The sequence below is a fragment of the Stegostoma tigrinum genome, chromosome 18, assembly GCF_030684315.1.
Source record: "Stegostoma tigrinum isolate sSteTig4 chromosome 18, sSteTig4.hap1, whole genome shotgun sequence".
NCBI classification, from domain to species: domain Eukaryota; kingdom Metazoa; phylum Chordata; class Chondrichthyes; order Orectolobiformes; family Stegostomatidae; genus Stegostoma; species Stegostoma tigrinum.
The window spans coordinates 44,500,292-44,524,298 of NC_081371.1; the positions used below are offsets into that span (position 1 = coordinate 44,500,292).

Sequence of the window (24,007 nt, forward strand, 5' to 3'; positions counted from 1 at the left end):
CAGGCCGGGTGGACTGGCGATGCGAAATTGTAGTGATCAGAGATGTGTAGATTAGGTGGGTTATAGGGGAATGGGTGGGATGCTCTCAGTGTGGGTGTGGATTTGTTGGGCCGAAGGGCCTGTTTCTACACTGTAGGGATTCTATGGTTATGATTCGATGATGAATTGAATGCCACACTACTGTAATCCTTTCAAGGAAGTAAACTTTACCTTTTTATTTTCTCATGGCATCTAATATGTCATTTACACCAACCCTGTTTCTCAGCGAATACAATGAGGGTAGTGCTGCGCAAGTCTTGCATTTGCATAAGTTTCCAGTGAGACCATGATTTGGCCTTACACTGTGCTCCCAGTTACTGAATGACCTTTCAAAACCGCTACAAATTTGATTTGATTTATTTATTGTTATGTGTACCTCAGTACAGCGAAAACTTTGTTCATGAGCAGTACAGGCAGATCATAGTAAGCAAGAAAATGAAACACACGATGACCCAGTCACATCATAAAAAAAATTTATGATTAAAAAAGACTGCTATTCTTTCCCTTGGTAACTGACATTTCTAAGTTTAAAATAATATTTTAAATAAAAGTTGTGTAGAACATAATTACATGATTTCTCACAACACAATAATCTCCATTTGTTTTGCAGTTCTTTCATTTTGTTTCAAAGTTCCAGTCTGAATAGCTAAGAGTTTTCATTTCTGAGACGCTAATTGAAGGGAGCTTACCTATCCCTATGCAGTCCATATAAAGTTTCGCAGACAGGAACCTCGCTATATTTGAAGGGTGTGTCCTTTTATCATAGGAGGATTTCAACTTTATTATTTTTAAAACACAGAATTTGAAACAGACTGCTGTACACTTTGGCATGTAGCATAGTGGACTAAAGCATTTGGCTTACCAGTTTGAAATACTGAAATTGAAACTCAATAGTTTCCCTCCCACAGTAAATTACCATGTCTAAAAAGAGAAATTCCTTATTTCTAAAAAAAGGAAAACATTTAAAAGTTTGTACCTTTTTCCAAAAACATTGCACTGTACAATTCCTTTTAAAATGATCTTGATCATTTTCTAAATGAACCAAAATTTAAGTGACCACAATCTAAGCGATCTGAAAATTTATTGGGCTTATGAGGCAAAATTAGAGCTAGTCGTGCAGACAATTTGGAGTCCAAGAGTGATTTGCTGGTTTATTGGCACATTTTTGCCTGCGGGCTATTTTGGGAGAGGTTGGTTTTGGTGATGATGATGATGGTTAACCATCTGTAACCAGTGGGTAAACAGTTAAGCCACTTCCATAGAATCTCAACAGTGTGGAAACAGGCCTTTTGACCCAACAAGTCCACACCGACTCTCTGAAGAGCAACTCGCCCTGACTCACCACACCCACCCCACCCCCCCCCCACCATCCAGACTCACCCAAACCTCCCTCCCCCCACCACTCTATTGCTGTAACTCTAAATTTCCCATGCCTAATCCACCTAACCTATGCATCCCTGGACACTATGGGCAATTTAGCATGGTAAATCCACCTAACATGCACATCTTCAAGTGGAAGGAAAAGGCCCATTAACAACATTCCACTGATAGTTGATATCTTGATTGGGAGCAGGGAGCAGTTGATGGTATTATTGCTAGACTTTAATCCAGATATTCAGGCAATGTTCTGGGGACCGATGTTTGAATGCCGTCATGGCAGATGATGGAATTAGAGTTCAATAAAAATCTGGAATTGAGAGAGCCATTTTTGGGGAAAACCCATCTGGTTCACTAATGCCTTTCAAAGGAACTGCTTCCTTACCTGGTCTGGTGTACATGTGACTGCAATGGGAACTGCTGGGTAATTGGGATGGGCCATAATGCTGGCCTAACCTGTGATACACAAATGCAACAAATGGATTTAAAAGAAAACTATATTTTACTATTTGGCATACAGGTGTCCTGCTGAAACCTGGCTGACAGAAAGAGAGACCAAACTGATGCCGAATGTAAAATTTCATCTCCTCCTTCCCCATCCCCAAGGTACAGTGACCGGAACCACAGCCCATTCTCCACAATAACAGCCCAGTATCTCCAGCCTCTTTACTTTTATAAAGTCTGAAATCTCACCACAGGGCACCTCTATGTTGAAGTACCCTCTTTTTCTCTTACATGCATTGGCAGCTTCTACCTCTGCGCCTACCTGTCGTCCTTCACTGAAAATGAATATGCTAACTGGCCACTAATAGGCAATCTTCTGATAAACCACACTATCTTAAAGTGCCATCACGATGACGGGTCAGAATACCAAATTGCTCCTGTGGTCAGTGAGCTGATGCAAAAATTTACTCTGTTTCTCTCTATACATTTTTAGCTGACTGGTATGAGATGTTAATGTAGGCATTAACTAAATGCTGTTTCAGTGATGGTTTCTTTTAAAACTCTTTCATAAGGTGTGGATTCTTGAAGTGGGATGTTTGCTAGGAAATCACTGAGGGCACTTTACTGTGGGTCTGGAGTCGCATATGGATCAGACCAAATAAAGGTGACAGGATTCCTTGCCAGAAGGCATTAGTGAACCAAACAGTTTTCAAAATGACAATTGGCGGAGAATAGCTTTATAGTTTCTATTTTTATGAATTCAAATTTCACCTGCTGTCAATGTTGGATCTGAACTCATATCCGCAGAGTCTCTGCGTGGTTTTCTGTATTATTGGTCCAGTAACTATGCCATTGTCTCCAGTATCTGGTGCACAGAATAGTGCACAATATAAATCAGAATAACCTTAAAAGAAAAATAATGAAAGATTCCTCTTTGGAGGCGGTGAACACTTGTTTTCACATTAACTGTAGAATAGAGAAAAAGGATTGTAAATACCTGATAGCTCAGTAAGTTATATGTAGTGTGCCACTGAGCTATACAGATTATCCCTAGCTAATAAGCCAAAATGCACACTACAGTGTGCTTTTGCCAAGTGTTTAAATGGGAAATCCTTCTCTCTTCCCATCAATTATACAGCTACAGTAACATGTTTTTAAAATTTCTGATGCAAGGAACGCCAGAATGACTATTCAGACTATTAAAAATTTGGGGAAAATATTTGCACTTCAATTTTTCACTTTAAGTTATAACATATGAGTAACTCTGATTTCACTATTTATTGCTGCAGCTGGGCTAAATTGAGCATCTTATAAAAAAATCTAACGCTTATTGCATCACAGCTAAAAAGATTAAAGAGCTCCATTTGCTAGTTGTTAAATAGCATTACCCAGGCCAATTCTACTGCTGACACTAATTAGCACTGAATTGGCTCAACAATGCAATATTTGAAGCAATTCAAATAGTTTCAAATGTTTTACACAGGATGCTTTTTGTTCCTAATTGACTTCCTTGACTTTCTTTATTCTTTCATTGGGTGTGGTTGTTGCATGTGGTTACTTCTCACCCATCGCTAAGTGCTTTTGAACTGAGTGACTTGTCAGTATGTTTCAGTTGGCAGTGAAAGATCAGCCACATTGCTGTGCATCTGGAGTCACATGTGGGTCAGACAAGGTAGAGCAGCAGATTTCCTTCCAGAGAGGACATTAGTGAATTAGATGACTGTGTGCAAAAGATTATGACAATTTCATGGTATTGTTTGTGAGGCAACGTGAAATCTTAACACATAAATTGTCCAAAGATCGTGAAGCAGGAATGCTTTATTCCACTGGGATCAGATAATTACAAACATGAAGGAAAATTAAAGTTCAATAAGAAATCAAGCATGTGGTTTACATCTGACTGAGTAAATATTTTGTCAATCTGATCCTTCTTCCCCCAGAGATGATCCTTCATCTGGAAAGGGTCAGGCCATCTGCCCCAGCTGCTCTGTTGATAACCTCTCTTACCATGCCTACATGCTGATGGAGGTCCCAGCATAGCTGCTTCAGCTGCCCTGCTTGGTGCCCTGTCTCACTGCACACCCCCCTGCTTGAGAAATACCAATGAGGCAATACACATTGTGCATAGTGGCCATTTGCTAAGCAGTTGAGTGATTATTAGATTCAATTGTGCCATGATTGCTAGAATGCTTAAGTCCACATTAACGGGGGCATTCTCTTCTTGCATCACTGATTTCAGCAAATAGTGTTATCAGCATTTGTTCGAGAAGACTTTCTAGCTTCTTCTCAGTATTCATGCCTTGTAAGGGGAGACTGTACTGTGGATTACCCACATTGGTGTCTAGATCAGTTAGATTTGCAGGAGTCGTACATTGCATTTGTTGCTTCAATATGTTCTGCCTCTTGGTAAGTCCTCCTTGTACCATTTCCAGGGAAGAAGCAGGCTTCCTCACACTAGATACACCTCCTAGATTCACAACGTATAGGTCCCTTTGGGATTCCTCAGCATTTTCTGGGTTCTCTTCACTCAAGTCATCACATACTGACGCTTCACATTCCACAATGCTCCACAACATCCAATGGATTTCTGAATTATATAATTCCACTCTGTGAACCAGTTTCTGACACTGGACACCATCTATTGGTTCAACAAACGTGTGTGGCCATAGACACTTGATAATTGCATGGTTCAGGGTCCCATGCATCCTGTGTTTTGTTCCGATGCAGATATTCCAATTTTGGTGGAATACCATTGCATCAATTACCAGCCTTGCAATTGTTCAGTATTTCTCTCTCATTCTTCTTGAACAGCATCTCGAAGACCTGGCATAATGCTCAATTATCCACTTATTAACCTGGCTACACCAACATATTGTGTGGTGACCCCAAGGAGATGGTCGCAGGAAGGTCTTGTTTAAGGAGGAGCTAGTTTGGAAAATAGCCCTCGAATGAGTACAGGGTCCTTTTTAAAAATTTATCCATTTACTCATGGGACATGGGCGTCACTGGCTGGCCAGCATTTATTGCCTGTTCCTAACTACCTCTGAGAAGATAATGGTGAGCTGCCTTCTTAAACCATTGCTGTCCACGTTCTATCAGTTGACCCACAATGCCCTTAAGGAGGGAATTTCAGGATCTTGAAGCTGCAACGGTGCAGGAATGGTGATATATTTCCAAGTCAGGATGGTGAATGGCTTTGAGGAGCAGTTGCAGGTGGTGGTGTTGCTATGTATCTGCTGTTTCTGTCCTTATAGATGGAAGTGGTTGTTTGGAAGGTGCTGTCTGAGGATCTTTGGTGAATTTCTGCAGTGTAGCTGGTAGATGGTACTCTGCTGCTACTGAGCATTGCTGGTGGACAGAGTGCATGCGGTACCAATCAACAGGCTGCTTTGTGCTGAATGGTGTCATAGTTTATTGGATTTACACCTATCCAGGCAAGTGGGGAGTATTCCATCACATTCCAGACTTGTGCTTTGTAGACAAAAGACAGACTTTGGGGAATCAGGAGGTGTGTTACTCGCCACAGTATTCATAGCCTCTGAACATCTCTTGTAGCCCGTGTGTTTATATGGCAAATCCAGTTGAGTTTCTGGTCTGGATGTAGATAGTGGAGGTTTCAGAGATGGTGATACCATTAAATGTCAAGAGGAGTTGGTTAGATTGTCTCTTATTGGAAATGGTCATTGCTTAGCATTTTTGTGGTGTGAATATTACTTGCCACTTGTCAGCCCAAGCCTGGGTATTGTCCAGATTTTGTTGCATTTGAATGTGGTTTGCTTCAGTATCTGAGGAGTCATGAATAGTGCTGAACATTGTGTAATCATTGGTGAACATTCCCTCTTCTGACTTTATTATAAGTATAAACCAGTGATGGAAGGTACTCAGGTCAACTTCATTTACTCTCAGTCAGCAAGGTGTGCAGACGGTCTTGCTTTGTTCATGCTGTTCATTTCCCTCTGGATGATTGGGGGTGGTGAGGCCATTGCTGGAGCTTGCAGCCAAAGTTCCACTCTTGATCATCGTGTATCTGACATAGAACACAGTTATAGATGAACCAATCGCGTATTAACATTCTGGCTATTGCCAAGCTGTTAGGTCACGTTGGGGAATGGCCCATGTCAGTTTGGAGGAGACATTCATGAGTACAAGGAAATGCACAGTCCCATTACTACTGGGGCCAAGGACCATAAAATCCAATGCACAGAGTTCCAGAGGTCTCTTCCTGAATAGGGATACTGTTCTGGGGTGAAGTCGTTTCCCTGCATTGGCAAAAGGTATATTTCTCACAATTTCGGCAGTAGTTATGGATGTCAGCAGCCATTCTGAGCCAGCAACAATGATCTCTGTTTAGGGCAGTCATCTTTTCCATTGCTTGGTGTCCTGTTTGATCATGAACTCCTACCAGCTCTGACATTTGAAGCTGTTGGGAAGAATGAATTGTTTCACCCCTCTTTCCTCATCATGAGTCAGTTGATACAGGGCTCCATCCTTCTCCCCAATCCAAGTTTCCATGCCTGTTTGAATTTTCTCATCACCTGGAGCTGGTTCAGTGGATTTTGGAGTTTCTAGAAATGGCCCCTCTTCAGAACTGAAAGGAATTCGTTCTTTTCCCAACTCCTTTCAGGTCTGGAGAAATCATACTGGATATGAAACGTTACGTCTGTTTCTCTCCACAGATACTGCCAGACCTACTGAATTTCTCCAGCATCTTCAGATTTCCAGAATTCACAGTCTTACACTTTCATCTCCAGGAGAAGTACCATTTATATTTTCATCAACCAGCTGAAACTGGTCCACTTTTGAGTTGGATGGCAAAGGTTCTTTCTGCCTTGATCTGTGTCTCCAAAGATACGAGAGCAGTTTTGGCCTTCTTTGTAGACATTGCCAGTTTCAACTTTACATCATCACCTAAATCTCAGCTAAGTGCCTTTCAACCTCATTCACCATGATGTGATTTCTGTGACATGGAATTCTGCCAACTCAGCCACAAAAATAACAAGAAATGTGAACACATGCATGGCCTGAAGGTCATGAAGATTCCACTGGTTTTAAGTCATTGCAAATGTGAAAGGAAATTATGGGTAAACAAGGAAAGCATAGTATTTACATGGAATTAAACTTGTGGTTTATATCTGGTTAAGGAAATCCTTTGTCTGGCTGGTCCTTCTCCCCATTCTCATTAGATTCCTTTCCCTCAAAGACAGGAGATTTGTAGAGGCACAGGCAAAGCATTTATCATGTAATAAAACATACTTTTTTTTAAAAGAAAAATGTTAACTGAATGGTGTCTACAATTATTTTTAAAGAAATCCTGGTTCTGATCCATGTGAACAGCTCTGGGACTTGCCTACAGCAGGGGGACACATGTTTGGTTGGGAAAATTGCATCAGGTTACTCAGTTTTTCAAGGTTTGTGGAGAGTTTCAGAAGCGGGGAGGAGACCCAGCAGTCCATGAGAATGAGACTGTAACAGTCTTTAAACCTTTTTATTTCATTAATCCTACTCTCCACTCCATTGCTGTCTGTCAGCCTTCACCTTTGAACCTTCTGTGATCTAATTAGGTCCTGACAACACTCCACAGCAGCCCCATCCCAAGTTGCAGCCGCCAATTAAAATGCTTCATGCGTTAGTGTGTTTGCATTCATTTCATAGCTTTCATGAGTGTAGGACTTTACAAAGCACCTTACAGCCATCAAAGTACTTATGAAGTTTAGTCGTTGCTTTAATTGAGAAAAGTGACATTCAATTTGCGCGCAATGACACCCCTTAAACATGAATGAAAGAAATTAGCCAAGCTTTACATGTGAGCACTGGTTGAAGAATGAAGTTTGGCAGAACAAAGGGAGATGAAGCTGGGGAACTCAAGCTACTTCATACATTGGCAGCAGCTGGAAGGCAAGATGGGAGTAGGGAGAGGTGGCTGTCTCTTCACATTCAGTGTGTTTACGGAATTGACCAAAAACTCCTGTTCCTTCTGGTTCCTGAGGAGAGTTTCGCAAACATTTAAATTTAATGAAGGCCAGACTTTCATTGGGGTTACACCCCTTTTACACCAAATAAACAGCATCAATGCCATCGGTTTCTGACCCCGACCCAAGAATTGTCCAGTACTTATATTTTTGGGAACAAAAAAATGACAATGAGCACATGATCATTTTGGGAAAATAAACATTTGGATTCAACCAGGCTTGGTTTAATTTATTATAAGATTTTAAGTTTACTGAAGATGTTAAGGCAACTAGTAAGTTGGCTATATCCATTTTCTCACTGGCATTCAAAGTAATGTAACAACTTTTTTAATGGTACTGAAACAAACTCAAAAGAAACAAAGGGTGTGGGTTACTCACAGTGATCGCAGAGCAGTGAGCTGACGGAAAGTATTGTGCTGAATCTCATAAATTTTGTTGTGATGCAGGTCGCTGAAATGGAAACAGGCAAGTGAGGCTTAACAAGCAGGCTCTCAATTTGCTGGGCATTCTGCATTTCTTGGATTAGGATTGTAACAGGTCAAAACAAAAGTCATTTGTTCAAATTAGTGGATTTTTCTTAAACATAATCATTTAACGTGAACCCCTGATTCATATTTGCCTACAAGGCATCTCAAAACATTTCTATCAGCAGAGGCTTTGAACTTACAGCTTCTGAAGCTTCTGGCAGCCAAAGAAACTTGGGAGTTCCTGGATCCAGTTATAAGACAAATCTCTGTTAAACACAAAATCACAATTTCTTTTAAAAAAAGTAATAAGTTATCATTGCCTCAGCTTTTTTTTCTGTGCTTTGTTGCTTTTAGCCAAGCAAAGGCTTTGGGCAAGAGTTTCACCATTATCGCCACACCCACGGCAACATTATCACTGTAGGTTGCAGCAATGTTCTTATTGGTGACTGCCAGGGTGGAACTATCATTAGGATGACCAATCAGCCAGTGACATTAAAAGATTTTTGCCCAAACATGAAACAAAAAAATCTCACAAAATTGTTTTACACTGGGTAAATTGAAAATTGGTACATGCAAGGGAAGTTAATACAACTGACCGGCAGCCAGGCCATTTCAGGGGCAGTTCAAAGTCAATCAATTTGCTGTGGGCCTTGAGTCACATGTAAATCGGACTAGGTGACAGAGTTTCTTCCCTAAAGGATATTGGACTAATGGAACGGCAAGTTACATTCATGCTGCATAAGTACCAGGCAATGGTCGTTGACAACAAGAGAGAACCTCACCGTTGCCCCTTGACATTCAATGGCAGTACCATCACTGAATTACTCATTATTGACATCCTGGAGGATGCCACTGACCAGGAACTGAACTAGATTAGCCATATAAATCTTGTGGTTATAAAAGTAAGTCGAACGCTAAAGATTCTGCGGTGAGTAACTCACTTCCTGTCTCCCCGTTGCCAGTCATTAATCTTCAAGGTACAAGTCAGGACTATGATGGAATACTGCACTCCAGTGCAGCTCCAACAACATTCAAGAAGCTTGACAGCATCCAAGGCAATGAATTTTATTTGACACTGTCACCAGCCAAAACACACGTTTACTTTTTCCCAAGACAAAAGCAGGAGAAAGGATGAATGAACTCATTTTGATGAAGAAATATTGACAGCTTTCTAACACTTTAAGTTTTAGTTGGTATACTTTTAAATCCAGGAATAATAGGTAATGTTTGATCAATTCACAACTTACAAAACTTGCAAATTTGGTAGCTGTTTGCAAACAGTGCTTGGAAGGGAAGTAATTTGTGCTCCTGTCAGAGTCCTGTAAAATAAAAGTTGTTATTCTTGGTAAATATAATATGTATAATCAGTGTTTCATTTCTAAATATATTGGGGAATATCAGTCAAATATGTTCAAAGTTTGGTTGTGGAAAACTTACAGACTCTCTAAACTTATAGTGCCAGTAAGATCTGGAAATTCAGTTATTTCGGTAGCTCCGTTAAGTGAGCTAGAAAGAGAAAAGGAATTAATATTTAAGAAACTAGTAAATTTTTTTGGCCTATATACCTTTCACCAGATCTCAGTGATATGAGTTTTTAATTTGTACTTACAGTATGCGTAACTCAGGCAGGTGTTGAAAAGCAGATTTTCCAACGAACTGGATGGGGTTATCGTAGAAATGACTGCAAAGGAAAAGCACTTTAAACACTGTACCTTCAGTAAAATAATTGGCTTGGAAACTTGATGTTGCTGGCTTTTAATGCACTTTTAATTAAGTTTCAAAGAAGAATTATATCGGATTCAAAACATTAACTCTGTTTCTCTCGCCACAGATGTTTCTGACCAGGTCAGTTTCTCCAGCACTTTCTGTTTTTATCTTATATTTCCAGCATCTGCAGTCTTTTGCTTTTATTTCAGAGAAAAGTTGTTAATTTGTTGATGTTAAAAAGTGAACAAAAACAGAAATGAGACTCTGGACTCAATCGACCCTTTTGTAATTTAGTATGTAAAAATAAATATTAAAATAAAACTTACATTGTTAGGAGCGATGGATTGCCAACAAACGCGTGTTCAGGGATTGACCGAATGTTGTTGCTGTGAAAGCCCCTAGAAGATAATTTATATCGAGTGAACAATGACATACAATAGTCTAGACTTCCAAAAATCTCTACAACATCGTCATTGTCTCAAAAGTAAATTGTTCTTTCTTGCTATTTATATTCACCTATAAGCCTACAACCACAGAATAATTATTTTAAGATCACATTTCACGTTCTGATTTCAGAAATAGTTTGCTGTGTGATGTTCTATGAGATGTTCTCACATGAACTGCTGTAATGGGAATATTATATTCATAACTGTAGGATTTTCTTCTTTTAATAGCAATAGTAAATTACATTGCTATAGCAGAATTACCTGAGGGAATGCAATGGTCAAACAAGAGCAGCATAATAAGGGAAATAAAGGGACGTGGCCAAATGAGCAGTTGAAAAGATGAATTTTTGAGACACAGCTGAAAATGGGGGAGTTGTATAAGGAAGATCAATTTAAATAGAAAATCCCAGGATCTAGCAGCCAAGATATCTGAAGGTTCTACCACTGATGGTGGGACAAAGGGATGAGGATTTATGATATGCAGAACTGGAGGAGGACTGCAGAAGGCTGTAAAGAGACATACAAATTAAGACAAGCTTTTGAGGTTGAAGGATTGATGTCTTGAGAAGTAATAGAGATATGGGAGGCCACAAGTGACAAGTGTGCAATGATACACTGGATGGATTGAGGTTTAGTCAGCCTGGAGCTAGTGATGCCAACAGGAGGATATCAACAATGTCTAATTCAGCATAGCTGCTTCTCGTCCTTTGATTTTGGCTATAAAATATTGGAAAATGAAAAGTCTTGAAATCTCCTTTTAAAATGTAAGAATGAATTCTCTTTTTTTAAATCTCTTATCCATTAGATCTCCCAAGGACCTGCATCACCCATAGACAAACAACTTCTCCTAATACAGTCAGTTGCCTGGAATCCTGCCAGAACAGTCTCTTGAGGTTTTTGTTCAGCCGATCTTCCTTTTTATGGAAGGAACCTGACCTTTGCTTATCATCTCCCCCAGCTTCTGTGCTCCTACATGTGTGCGCTCCAACATGGCATTGCTTCTGCCAGTTGAAAACTCCCTCAACTTATCATTTTGATTTATAGCAACCCCTGCCTTGTAGATTTGTGTGGGAGCCAATCACCTGGACTCAAAGCTATGACAGAGCTGTTACAAATTTTGCAGTAACTTCCCAGTGAGGGGCAGAGCAAAAGGTTTTGAAATATAAAATACACCAAGTGCTCAAAGTGTATTGGCTGTTTCACAGCAGAATCTTTAGATGCAGTGACGGTATCTCATCCAGCTAATTTCTCTTCTGACTTCCAGTTTCCATTCTAAGATCAGAATCAGCATGATCATTATTAGAACTCGCTTAACATGAGAAAGAGAATTCAAACCTTGAGAGCAGAATTGACATTCTTGCAATATCATAAAAATATGCAAACGATTTGGCCCAAAGATTTGTTGGCACTATCCAGTAATTTAACAATACAATGCATAACAACACTGAACACCCATTCTGAGATTGCGCTGCTAGCTCCATTGTGATTGCTTTGATGATAAAGCTGCACCTAGTTGTTTGAGGAGAATCCTGGTAACATGGGATACTTACAGCTCTTTAAGATTTGTTAATGTCTTTATTGCAACAGGAAATTCATCCAGATTGTTGTAGTTCAAATCTCTGCATTAGATAACAAATGTTAGGAAATATAATGAGGGTCATCTGCAATTGTGACCAGAATGAATTGACTCAAATTTCAAACCAACGTTTGGCAGCAGATTCTTTGCAAACTTCATTTCACTTCCAGCTTTTAACATTCATGTAATGTCACAGCAATAATAACACAAATTTTTAGCAGAATGAATGGATGCATTTACATATATTTTTAAAGACTGAATTGTCTTTTGAAAAACTCAGGGAATCCTTTGAAAGCATGGTTCATCAAGAAAATGTCAACTTTCAGGAGGTAAATCAAGTTATAATATGCTAAAGCCTGAAGAATAAATACATTTATTTATTGTTGAAAAACTATTTTGCTTTCACATGAAAGAACTTCAGTGCTCTAGCATTTTTTAAAATTCATTCACAGGTTGAGTACATTGCTGGCTAGACTAGAATTTATTGTTTGTTCTGAGCTGTCTTTGGGGACATGGTGATGAGTTACCTTCTCGAACCTCTGCAGTCCATGTGGTGCAGAGACACCCACAGTGCTGTTACATACAGAGTTCTATGAGTTTGACCAAGCAACAATGAAAAAAAGTGTTTTCCAGGTCAGGATGGTATGTCACTTTCAGAAGAATACGAAGGCTCCCAATGTACCTGCTTCCGTTGTCCTGTAGGTAATAGATGCCATAGGTTTGGAAGGAGATTTTGAGGAAACCTTGGCAATTTACCACAGTGCAATTTATATATGGCACACACTGTTGTCACTGTGCGCTGGGAATTGACTGAATGACTGTTGAAGGAGGTGGATGGAATAACAATCAAGTGAGCTGCTTTATTTTAGGTTCTCGAGTGTTTTTGGAGCTACACTCATCCAGACAAGTGTGATGGATTTTATCACATCTCTGACTTGTACCTTGTAGATGGTGGACAAACTTTGGGGAATCAGGACCTGAGTTATTTGCTGACATGTTCTCAGTTTCTGATCTGCTTGAAAGGGCTGGTCTACTTTGTTTCTGGTCAATGGTAACCTCATGGTACTGATAGTGGGGAACTGGGTAGAGATCATCCATTCAGTAAGATGGATGCAATTGCTTTGCACTGATATGTTGGCCTCCCCATCATTGAAATTAGGGATCTTTGGAGGCATTCTCTCTGAAAATAGTTGGTTACAAATCTGCCATCATTCATAATTGTTTGAGAGATCTTGGTTCTAACCCGTTGTGTTTCAGGTCTCTGAGGTTTCATTAGGTCATTTAGCACCTCAGTTCTGGGTGTGCTTGGAGTTTACTCTGGCATGCTCCGTAGGCTCCCCATTGAACCAGGTTCACCACTTATTCTTAAAAGTCATAGTGAGGGACATGCAGAGCCATAAGGTATAGGTTCTGGCATAATACTGAAAATGCTGCAGATGGCCCACAGCATCTCATGGAGGTACACTGTTTACTGCCAATGTTGGCAGGAGTCCCTCGAGAACATCTGATTTCCAATCAAAAACTGCCACAGACCTGTTACTAAAGGGCCAGAGGGAAGGCCCACTTTGATCTAGTCCATGAAGTGAATTGTCCCGGTTTTTCAGGAGGCAGGCTTGATGGCAGGGCCAACGGAAATTCAGATATCTTGGTGTAGAGTCAGTGGACTGACATAGCCCTGCTTCCAGTCAATCTCACCAGAGATGGCTTATTGCTTGGAAAAGCGACACAAATGCAGCAACGGAGTTAACAAGGTGTAGAGCTGTATGAACACAGCAGGCCAAGCAGCACCAGAGGAGCAGGAAATCGAGTGTCCAGTTTGAGTAAGTAACTGGATAGGAAGTTTCGAAGATTCGGATTTTCCCCTCAGCAGACCTTGAAGGCATTGTATAGAAATTGCCTGGAGACCACTTAGACGAGGAACCTAGATGGCCTCGTATTCTAACACCACCCTTACACCAGACCAACAACAACTAGCTGTGGTTTTCCGCCATGAGGACAGTTTGGCAGCTGTGGCTAGAGTTTGCAATTTAAAAAAAATTCCATCCATCTCAGCAGTTGTGTCAAGATAAAAGTGGCCTCACTGTCCCCCTTCCTGCAAAGGAAGTGGCCATCTTTACCAGTGGGGCTGTTTTCTTTCTATGTTTGCAGGCCCTCTTGTTAGGCTGTATTTGGGTGGTGGACTTGGAGGAGGCAAAAAGTCTGTCTCCAGGAAGGTCTCACAGCTGGGCGTGCTGACTGCAAAATGCGGGATTGGGATCCAGAAGTGGTCTCATCCCTTAATTAATTTTAAAGAGGACAACTCTCTGTCATGCATTAGCAAATGCAGCACTTGGAGATTGGTCTATGTTGCTTTTGCGTATCTGTTCTGACAAACATAGAACTGAATTAACATTTTTGGAAAGCTCACACATTCACAGCCAGAGATATCCTTCTGATTTGATTTTCGTACAAAATACAGCACAGGCCATGTATTATAAAAGTAGTGTTAAGGGTCACAGATGATGGTGTCAACTGTTCTGTTTGGATGTTTGGTGTTTTGCTTCAAGAATGTGCTGAACAAAGTCTTTAATTGGTTTTTAATTAAGTTTGTGGTTTGGTTTCGGATACCAGCAAGGAAACCAGGACAGGAAAAAGATTGCAGTGTCTGCTCTCCATGGTTTGCTTAAACATCTAAAATATTTAAGACCAAATTCAGACAACAACTAACTTGTACTGCAACAGTTGACAAAGATTTTTATGCTTACTTATCTGTTAGGTGAGTCATTAAACACCACAAATAGATTATTTTTGCACTATTTGATACAATATCTGTAAGTTTTATGTCAGAAGTCACATGACAGCCCTTCACCTGACGAAGGAGCAGTACGCCGAAAACTTGTGATTTCGAATAAACCTGTTGGACTATAACCTAGTGTCGTGTGACTACTGACCTTGTCCACCCCAGTCCAACACCAGCACTTCCACATGTAGGTTTTCTAACTTTGCATAGGTTTTTATGTGATATGGGCTCCTGAAATGTTTCCTATTGCTGGAGGACAATGTAAGCTTTCAAATGAAGTGACAGAATAATTAGAATAACACTGGTGATTGTGTTTCATTTTAAAGATTTTGTTAATCCCTCAGTTACTTTGGTGTTTTTTTTCTGAATTTCTGTTTTTATATATTGAAACATTCAAAACAGGGGAGAGAAAAAAACAAGATACCAACTTACAAAGTTTCCAGGCTGTGGAGGCCATCAAAGCATCTCTTTCCCAGGGAGTGGATTTGATTGTTATGGAGATGCCTGCGAGATATCAATAATGGCACAGTCATGAAAAGAACATGCACATGACAGACTTAAACAAACTTTTTGGTTGCAGTACTTCAGTCATTACAAATATTTATTCCATTCCAAGTTATACCTATACATTAAATATTTGCTGCTACAGTAGTGTATGTATATTCAAAATTGAAAATGATATCAGACTTATGTTAAACCATCACTCCTTCGCAAATAAAAAATAAATTGTACATGATCTCCTGAAGTTTATACAATGGTTCAAATTCTGTTCAGACTCTATGGTGCTAAATGACCAATTTAATTAATGCGAGTAGTTTTCATTCCCTTTGAAACATTTCAAAAGATTCACATCATTTCAGAGCCACAGTTAAATCAGATGTTAAAAGGGTGCGAGTTTTCACTCCAACAACATTAGACCACAGCAGGCCAAGCAGCATCTTTATGCTGCTTGGCCTGCTGTGTTCATCCAGCCTCACATTTTATTATCTTGGAATTCTCCAGCATCTGCAGTTCCCATTATCTCTAACATTAGACCACTGATGTCATTAAACCTGCAATTTTCAGTTGTATAAGGGGTTTACCAGAAAGTTCAGCTCTTCTCCCCTCTTTACAAATCCTGATGGACCCTGTTCTGTATACACAGCTTTGTCTTCTCTTATTTCAGAGCTTCAGCATTTAGATTTGACATTCTGTATTATCTGCAGCATTGCAAATCAATAATCAATTGGGATGAGTTGCAAGGATTCTTATTGGAAAGCTGCAAAAGCTTCTGTGAGAGGTATTTTGATTCCAGCTGCAGCATCAAATTGAAAAGTTAATCTCCCTGTCTGCAATCAATTTGTACACTGAAGCATTGATTCACTTTACCATAAAATTTGAAGACAATGTGAAGAATGGACTATTGAAGTTCATCTTTCAACTCTTCTAGAAAACACTATTGAACTGCCAAAGTTCAAGAATGCAGTTCACCACCACCCCCGCAAGGGCAGTTAGGGATGGACAATAAATGCTGGCCTAGTCAGCGATGTCCACATTGTGCAATAGAATTTTTTAAGTCCTTGGTGCTACAAAATTCCCTTTTAGAATATGCCAAATATTTTCCATCCTTTCAGTAAAGATTTGATTCTCTTTATAAATTGTGTTAAAATTACTTTTCAGTAATTTCAATGAATGTGCTTTAATCTTAATTACCTAACTTACTTTTAAGCAGTATCTTTTGACAGATGTATCTTTTTTATTGTAAAGCTACATTTTCTGGTTCCTATTTTCACCAAGTTTTCTTCACAATATCCCTAAGGCCACAAGTCTAGCAGACAATACCTACTGCACTGCCTGGATTAGAAGCAGTTTGAATTTTGAATGACTTTGACAACATAGCCCTGTACTCTTACAAAGCTGTTCATGCATTCACTACACAATATCATATAGTTGAATTTGTAAATTAGCACCTAAATCTCTTCCTAAATGATAATGCTTGAAGTGATATGTGGGAGTGGTACCCTTTTCTCTTGTTCTTCTCTGAAGGTAATCAAGTCACCTTTGAATAATATTTTCGCTTTCCCCCATTACTATGATCTTGCTGTGAGAGGAAGGACTGACATTGTATGCTCCATGACAGGGCAGGCTTAAGCAATTAGAAAATCCCTCAAACTTGTGTTGTTACAATCCACAGACTTCTGAATGCAATTCCAATGTATTTTGTGTTTCAAATTTGTCACAGTTCATCGGGAGACCTGTTTCAAGGCAGTATCTCACCTGGAGTGAGTGATAAGCTTGGTCTTTCAACAAACAACTGAATGACTTTGAGAAAACATAAAAAAATAGTTTTCAAACTGAATGAAGGGACAGATTTTTTTAAAAGACACTGAAAGATTCATCAGGTTAGGGCAGGCATAGCCAATATTTCTGTAGGATGTGCAGTGTATTGTACAAAAGTGGTATGGGTTTTTCAGTTCTGTTAAGAATTTATTGGGGAATAGCTTTTTTGTAGTTTAGTGCATTAATTGTTTAACAGTAATGTTTAATTGCTGTTGATATTAATTTATTTGTTAGAGTAAAAGCCTTAAAGTGCAAGATCCAGTCATTCAGCTACATTATGGCCATGTCTACCTCAATTCCGTTTCCTCCAAATCCCTTGACATTCTTATATACCAAACTTCTATCGATGTCAATAATGAACATCTCAATTAACTCAGTGGCAACGGCCTTTTAAAGGAAAAAGTTCCAGATTGCCAACATCCTTTGCATGAAATAATGATGTGGCTACCCATTGTTAGTTTTCCAGTGAGAATTTGTGTTGTAACCTCTACAATACCTTTCCTGAGATGCAATGGCCAAAATTGAATGCAAGAATTCCAGAGAAAACCAGGTATCAGATAATGATGTGAAGGTGTCAATGTTTGACTAGGGTGGACAAGGTCAGAAATCACGGGACACCAGGTTATAGTTCAACAGGTTTACTTGAAAACACCAGCTTTCAGAGTGTAGCCCCTTCATCAGATGAAGTGAGAAAGAAGTATACAGAGCACAGAATGTATAAGAAAAAGATCAAAGTGTCACACAACTGATGAGGGTGTATTAAACAAGCCTAAGACACTGTTAAATCTTTAATCATTTAGAAGGTTTTAATTGATTAGCATGTGTATAATAATACCCGAACTTCTTGCAAGTCACTGCCCTGAGAGAACTAATGGATGAATGGAAACTGCACAACAATAGCTGAATAGTGATGTCCCTCCCAGTGGGGGATCAATTCGGCGGTCAAGGTCATTTCGCCTTGGATTGTTGGGTAAACGTCCTCGGGATACCCAACACTGCAGAGTCGCCAAGCAGGAAGCAGAGGCTGACTGCTAGGTTCGGTACCAATGAGGATGGCCTCAACTGGGATCTTGGGTTCATGTCACACTACATGTGATCCCACCACACTGTACACACACACACACACACACACACACACACACACACACATATCCTCTCTCTCCCTCCCGCCCATCTCTCACACACACACCCTCCCCCACAAACATACACACACAGACAGACACACTTTCCCTCCCACACACAACCACACACATAAACAAACACACACACGCATACAAATCTATGGGGTCAATATGTATTTGCAGATACATTCTATTTTGTTCAAAAAGCATGCAATTTATAGACTGTCAGTCAATGTGGTGTTTTATAAATTCTTACTTTAGAAATAAAACCAGTCTGACTTCAAACCCAAACACAGATTCTAAACAAGGCCTCACACCTAACACACATGTCTGACCTAAAATGTGACCTCTTCTTTACACTGATAAAACCTTTAGTTCTCTCAGGACCATGACTTGAAAACAATTGGGGATTTACATATACATTTTAATCAATTAAAACTGTTTAACTGATTAAAGATTTAACAGCATCTTAGGTTTGTTTAATACATCCCCATCAGTTGCGTGACCCTTTGATCTTTTACTTATAAATTCTGTGCTCCGCGTGCTTCTTCCTCACTTCAACTCAGTAAGGCAATGCACTCGGAAAACTTGTGTTTTCTAATAAACCTGTTGACTAAAACTCGGAGTGGTGCAGTATCAGATCAAATATCATTCAGTAGTGGGTTTTGTTTGTCATGTGATTAAAAAATTAATGCTTTTGGTCACAGTCCTCAAATCAAACCATGTTCTGGACCATACTGTGATGCCCTATGCTTTACAGACAAGAGATTAGAGGGTTGCCAGCACTATTAGAATTCAGTGCCAGTTTGAGTCATGTTCTTTGGGAGTGTTAACAACACAAAACAATACATGGGTTTGATTTTGCAGATACTCCTCCAATGTACAGTTTTGTCTGACCATTATTCACCCAAGCCCCAACTATTGTTGTGCATGATTCTTTGCACTGTGACATTATAAATCAGTTCTGGTATAAACTCCCACAGCTAAACAAACATATAGTGAACAAAGGTATTATTAATAATGCATTTTAAAATTGTGGGAACCATCACCTGAGAGGGCACATTCCATCAGTGAATGAGCTTCAGTTATGGTAAATTTCAACTTAGAGGAGTCATAGGAAAAATGTTGGTTAGCTTAAGAAATCAAGAAATTGTTTAATCAAAATAGTCATCAACAATCCTCAATTGCTACTGATCAAGGAAGTGACTTCAGGTTACCAAATCACCCCATTATAATTAGTGAGCAAAATGATGTTTAGTTTTATGAGGATAAACTTTGGAATGCATTCTAGGAATTATTCATTTATTTTCCAAAACACAAGACTGTGGTAGTAATATATATTTAGATTTATTACGTTTTTGTATGTATCAAAACTGTACTCAAACATTGCATTCAGACATCCTTACTCAGTGATGGGCATGCAGATTTGGTTGAAAGTTATCAGACAGGATCTTCCAGGGGTGCCTTATGATTGCTGGGAAATGTCTAGCAGCAGAAATGCTAAAAGCAGTTCTGGCACAGTATCCCTCGACCCCTTAGACCTCTCAAAGCCCCCTTTTTGTGGGCAGAAGGGGCAATTCAGCCCATTGTTTCAGAATGATATTATGCAGAAGTTACACACGTCAAATTCAATTCTGATTATGTCACTTCCTCTTTAGCTACAAACAAATCTTTCAGCAACAGCACCTACTTGTCTCTCAACACTTTCTACTTAAATTGTAAGGAATTTGAGCTTCTTGTTTAGTCATACATGGGATGTGGGCATTGCTAGCTGGGCCTGCATTTATTGCTCATCCTTAATTGCCCTTGAGTAGATGGTGGTGAGGTGTCTTCTCAAAGTGCTGCTATCCATTTGATTTAGCTACATACTCGGTACTGCTAGCCAGAGAGAGCCAGATTTCAACCCAGTGACACTGAAGAAACGGCAATATATTTCCAAGTCAGGATGGTGAGTGGCTTGGAGGGAGCTTGCTGGCGGTAATGTTCCCATGTATCTGCTGTCCTTGATCTTCTAGATAGTATTGGTCATGAAATTGGAAGGTGGTGTTTAAACAATTAATGTCAAACGGTAACAGTCTCTGGTATTGAGTAGTAATTTAGTGCATGGTTATAAAAAGAGCCTCAAGTTAAATGGCAGCATTATTAATTTAGTAGGTGATTGTTTGCAAGATTATAATATATTTCTGTAAATAATTTGAAACAGACTAAAAGAATTTTGATTCATTTTCAATGTTGAACAAAACTTCTGTATAGTACAATAGTTCTGGCATCCGAAAGTGAATTCAACTGACTGCTCTCGACTGAGCAGTTTAGATTGGCCACAGAACAGATCAAATCATTCCTGCATTTCACGGTACACTTAGTGCCACTATTGCTTAGTTATTCGAAAATTGTACCATATCTATACAGAAATATCTTTACCAATTATGCGTATTCAACAATGAGAACAAAAGCAACATTACTTACAGAACTACCAAACTGGAAAGATTCTGAAATGCATAGTCTGAGATATGAGGAATTCTATTCAGGGCCAAGGTCATGGCTTGTAGACAAGGTAAACTGCTCAGAGCTTTGACTGGAATATCTGTCAGGGCATTGTCATCTAGCCAGAGATGTCTAAGTGAGACCAACCCTTTGAAGCAGTTTGATGGAACAACAGAGATATGGTTGGCATCCAGTCTCCTAGCAAATAAAAAAAAGATGAGTTGAGATTTGTTTTTTAAGGGTTATGAATTTGTGTCAAATAAGCTCTCAGGCATTTTGTCAATATTTTGTTAATGTGATATCAGATAGATTTTAACAGAACATACTACCCTTTCTTTTGAACAGTTCTATTTTTTCAATTACACAATAGTCATTGTTTACATAAACACTTTAAAAGTAATTTATAAGAGCCTATCAAACACAGATTGGGACATAAACAATCAACCCAAGCACAACCTTTATCAGAGCATATTTAATTCCAAATATATTACACTGAATTATTTTCTTGATGTGTGTATGATATACACTGAACTGACATTGTATAACATTCTATATTTATTGCATGCACTTTATTCCTTCCAGCCAACAACAACAGATTAGCCTGTGTATAGAGTCCAACAATCTCTTTGCTTGAATTGTAAAAAAATTTTTTCATGTTGATTTTAATAATTCCACTAGTTATAAGCATCATTTGGACCGCTTATGCTTCAAAAATCATTAAAATATCAAACTTCGGTATCTTGAAAAAGGGAAAAGAAACGTTAAAACTTGCAGGGTAATTGTGACAGATATAATTTATGATTTGCAGGAAAACAGGTGCAATTTTAAAAAATATTATTTTTGCATTTAGTTAAATTTTAACTGTGCTATTATTAGCCATATGTGTTTTAGTACTCATGACCAAATTAAAATTGATTTAACTCAGCCTCAAATAGTCTTAAAGGTGAAGGATCCATAATCTTCTGAAGTAGAGAAGTTCAAAGAGACACAACCCTCTATGAGGAGAAATTTTCCTCATTTCATGCCCAAATGGTCAACCCTTTGTCCCAAGGCTAAGCCCAGGTTCTCGGTTTCCCAGCTAAGGGAAAACAACCTCTCAGTCTCCAAACTGTCAAATCCTGTTCAACATCAAAAAAACACTCTCATCCCAGGAGCCAATTTAGTGGACCTTCATGATACTGCCCCCAATGCAAGCATATCCTTTGTCAAGTATGGAGAACAAAACTGTGCATTTAGAATTATTAAGTTTTTGTATGTTACATTAAGAGATAGAATGGTTGATTTTGTTCTATTTTTGTACATTTGAATATGAATTAGGAACAGAAGTAGGCTATTTAGCCTATGAATATGAGAGATAATGGGAACTGCAGATGCTGGAGAATTCCAAGATAATAAAATGTGAGGCTGGATGATCACAGCAGGCCAAGCAGCATCTCAGGAGCACAAAAGCTGACGTTTCGGGCCTAGACCCTTCAACAGAGAGCCTCTCTGATGAAGGGTCTAGGCGCGAAATGTCAGCTTTTGTGCTCCTGAGATGCTGCTTGGCCTGCTGTGTTCATCCAGCCTCACATTTTATTATCTAGCCTATGAATATGCTCTGCTTTTCAATAAAACCACAGCTGATCTGTTTGCATTTTGCAAAAGCTTTGATAACCTTCAGATTCCCTTGTCTAAATAGAATTTGCCTACCTTTGCTTTAAAAAATATTAAATGAACCCCACCTCCACTGCCTTCTGAGGCAGAGAGTTCAGATCTCCAGTATCTGCAATATTTTGATTTTATCTAACTTCCCTCTTCCTGGTAGGGAAACACAAATATTTAAACTTGCTCTGTTACCCTTTAGTAACTTTAGCACCAAAGTAACTCCACGGAAGTTGGTATTCTGTCACCCGTTATTAACACATGCACAGTACTTGGATTCTGATCAGCAGGCTCAGAGTTAGTCTTTCGAGCGAAGAGACTCTTGGCCACTCCTGTTTATATCTGTCAGTCAAGGCTCCCCGATCAGCCCAGATTAACAGCCCCAATCAGGGGTGTCATAATCAATGAGATCCACTTGACCAACCTCATTCCAATCACTACAAACACATGCCAATTTTGTGTTAGTTCAGGCTTTGTGAGTTTTAATCTAAATTGATTTGCTGAATTTTTGCTTCTGAGTCGGGAGTGCAAATTCATGAACATTACTAAGGTTGCTAACCCAAATCAGGAAAAAGTCCCCTGGTTGTTTTAATGTTTGGCCCTGGGGTGCATGTAACTATTCAAAGGAGTTGGGTCCACTTCCCTGGGAAGAATTCAAAGACAGCCACAAGATCTGCCAAGAGAACATACTGGCTCTGTGAAAGGCTCACCTTAATGATCCGGGTGTCACAGCTGTAAAAACTAACAAGACGTAAGATAAACATTCTCTAGCCCTCACCTGTCAGACCCCATTACCCACTACACCAGCCCCATGCCCCATCCATGCCATCTCATGCCACCTTATGTGCCATAACCTCTCTTACCCTCCATGCCAACCTATATCCCTCTACTTATATCTCATTGCCCTTTATAGCCCCTATAGCAACTTAGTGCCTTTGCTCATACATCCTCCATGCCAAAATACCTGGCATCCACCAAAGGCAGATCTCATGAGCCAGATGGAGATGAAACAAGATAAAGTCATCATTGACTTAGAGTCAGGGTTCGTAGAGTCATACAGCATAGAAACAGACCCTTCGGTCCAACTTGTCGCTGCCAACCAGACATCCAAATTTGACCTTGTCCCATTTGCCAGCATTTGGCGCATGTCTTTCGAAACATTTTCTATTCATATACCCATCTGAATTCCTTTTAAATATTGTACTAATTTCCACCAATTCCTCTCATTCCATATACACATCACCCTCTGCGTGAAGAAGTTATCCCTCAGGTCTTTTTAAACCTTCCCCCCTCACCTTTAACCTATGCCCTCTGAATTGGACTCCCCCACCCTAGAAAAAAAGGCCTTGGATATTGACTCTATCCACGCCCCTCATGATGTTATAAACCTCTATAAAAGGTCATCCCTCAACAAATCAAGACCCTTCCAGCAGAGAGTTTTCTATAAAATTATCTTTTGAATTTACAGGTCCACATCAAACATCTGCAACAGTCAATCAATCTGTGAAATGACTATTCACTCCCAAAACCTCTGATGATAGTGATAAGTTGTGAAATGAATTATGCAGCACTCTTCCTACTATGTTAGTCCTGAATGAAGTTTTGTCACGACAGGTTGGATTACAAGAAAAAGATTAA

At 39.4% G+C, this 24,007-nt stretch overlaps 1 protein-coding gene across 3 annotated transcripts in view; it reads right to left on the reverse strand.

Annotated features, from left to right (window-relative positions):
- LOC125461091 (leucine-rich repeat-containing G-protein coupled receptor 5-like) overlaps positions 1-24,007 on the reverse strand; it is a 203,574-nt gene that overhangs the window by 20,877 nt on the left and 158,690 nt on the right. For all 3 annotated transcript variants that reach the window (XM_059652484.1, XM_048549466.2, XM_059652485.1), the window contains exons 5-13: positions 20,711-20,926; positions 15,237-15,308; positions 12,000-12,068; positions 10,330-10,401; positions 9,906-9,977; positions 9,734-9,802; positions 9,544-9,615; positions 8,497-8,562; positions 8,208-8,279 (exon numbers count right to left, since the gene is read on the reverse strand). In XM_059652484.1, the coding sequence (XP_059508467.1) occupies positions 8,208-8,279; positions 8,497-8,562; positions 9,544-9,615; positions 9,734-9,802; positions 9,906-9,977; positions 10,330-10,401; positions 12,000-12,068; positions 15,237-15,308; positions 20,711-20,926 (780 nt within the window). The remainder of the gene's footprint in view (positions 1-8,207; positions 8,280-8,496; positions 8,563-9,543; positions 9,616-9,733; positions 9,803-9,905; positions 9,978-10,329; positions 10,402-11,999; positions 12,069-15,236; positions 15,309-20,710; positions 20,927-24,007) is intronic.